Consider the following 2,022-nt stretch of genomic DNA (forward strand, 5'->3'; position numbering starts at 1 on the left):
TTCCTGAAGATAGAAGAGTTTGTTGAATCTGACGTGACATGTTCGTACGAACCCTTTGTACGAACAAAAGTAAGAGAAATTTAGGATAAGAATACAAACATGTTCTTGCATGAGGCCCATTATTCTCTTGTACTGAAAACAATCCAACCGTTTGTGTGAAGCATTCATTTTCTATTTGATTTCTTTCAGCTCTCGATTTGTCTGGAGGTTTAAGGATTGTTCTAGTGGGCAAGACTGGATCAGGGAAAAGTGCGACGGGGAACACCATCCTAGGGAGAACGGTCTTCAAAGAGGATCCCAGTCCAGTATCTGTGACCAAACACTGCGAGACGGAGAGCGGAGACGTAGATGGGATTCCAGTCCAAGTGATTGATACTCCAGGTCTGTTTGATACTGGTATCTCTGAGGAGGAATTAAAGTCCAGGATAGAGGAGTGTGTCAAGATGTCAGTTCCTGGACCTCATGCCTTCCTGCTGGTGATCAGGCTTGGAGTCCGATTCACGGAGGAAGAGAGAAATGCTGTCAAGTGGATCCAGGACAACTTTGGGGACGACGCCTCCATGTACACAATCATGCTGTTTACTTGTAAAGACCAAGCCAAAGCTGACAATGCTCTGAAGGAGTGCAAGGAGCTCCGGAGGCTCTCCATCACGTTTGGACGCAGATACCACGCCTTTAACAACAACGACGCAGGCGACCGCGTGCAGGTCACAGAGCTGATCGGCATGATCAAAGAAATGATCCAGGACAACGGAGGGAAACACTACACCAACGAGATGTATGAGAAGGCCCAGAGGAAGCTGAGAGAGGAGGAGGAGCGTCGGAAACAGGAGGAGGAAGAGAAGAAGGAAGAGGAGAGGAAAATGTGGGATGAAGAGAGGGAGAAGCAAGAGAAAAAGAGAGAAAAGAAGAAAAAGGTGAAAAGAAAGAACGTCCGTGTGGCCTCGGCTGCTGCTGTGGTGTTGGTGTTGGCTGGGGTGATTATAGCAGTGGGAGCTAACACCACAGTAGCTCTGGCTTTAGGAGCTCCTGCACTTTTCCTAGGAGTTTTATGTGGCTTAGCTGCCATTATAATGTGGAAGGGCATAAAATGTAAAACTAAAGATCCTAATCTACCTTAATTTAAGGAAATTCGAGGTTATGTCCATCAGGCTTCAATTTGTGAAACTTAAATTATAGTAAAAAAAAGTATAATACATGAAAGATACATGGTTTATTATAAACCACCTATCAAATATTTACATGAACTGTTTATGCAAATATGTTTCTCTATGATTTAATCTGAAGTCCAATTCAGATACTGACACGTGATCATCAAACTTCTATAAAAGAACTGATGTTTTTTCTTTAAAATAAATATGCAGATTTATTTAGCAATTTTGCGTCTCCCTTTAGCCATTACAGTTTTTTTTAAATGATCTACTGTCAGACCAAACTATCCACTGAGTTATGTGTTTTAGTTTTTCATGCTACGAAGGTTAAAATGTTTGAACCAAGCTGCAATAAAAGAAAATGTGTATTTACAACAACAGCAAATCAACAGTATGTTTGTTTCATTTATCAGTTATARTTAGAAAAACAAGAATAAAAGGTTGTGCTATAATAAAGCAATGTTAGAAGATTTTTCCCTAATATTTTTCACCAAATTTATGTACTAATTTGTTGAATAAAACTTGCGTGCAGATGAACAGTTGTTTCTTATTTAAACCATGACATGCTGCTTCCTGTGCTGCATTTATAGCAACACTACCAGCTGAAAGGAAACACGAAACAATGGTGAACATCACGTCATCTACAGTCACTCACACATCGTGTTGGGGTCAAATTATTTTGTAAATTCATACGAGAAGTAAGTTATTTTTTTTAAAAGCCAAAGTAAAAAAATGGGAAGAATTAGTTCTTCATAGGTAAAGATATTAGCAATGTTAATAATGTCATGTTTTATTTAATAACTGACGGCAATTTTCATTGTTGTTGAATAAATGTTCATTTACAAGTCATTATTAAACGCACGTGAAATAT

General features: G+C 39.1%; 1 protein-coding gene across 1 annotated transcript in view; it reads left to right on the plus strand.

Moving 5' to 3' along the window:
• LOC106526645 (GTPase IMAP family member 4) overlaps positions 1-1,688 on the plus strand; it is a 2,951-nt gene extending 1,263 nt beyond the window's left edge. The window contains exon 3 of the mRNA XM_014021285.1: positions 190-1,688. Within this exon, the coding sequence (XP_013876739.1) occupies positions 190-1,121 (932 nt within the window). The 3' untranslated portion in view covers positions 1,122-1,688. The remainder of the gene's footprint in view (positions 1-189) is intronic.
• Positions 1,689-2,022: the final 334 nt, after the last annotated feature.

This window comes from Austrofundulus limnaeus, unplaced genomic scaffold (assembly GCF_001266775.1).
Source record: "Austrofundulus limnaeus strain Quisiro unplaced genomic scaffold, Austrofundulus_limnaeus-1.0 Scaffold286, whole genome shotgun sequence".
NCBI lineage: Eukaryota > Metazoa > Chordata > Actinopteri > Cyprinodontiformes > Rivulidae > Austrofundulus > Austrofundulus limnaeus.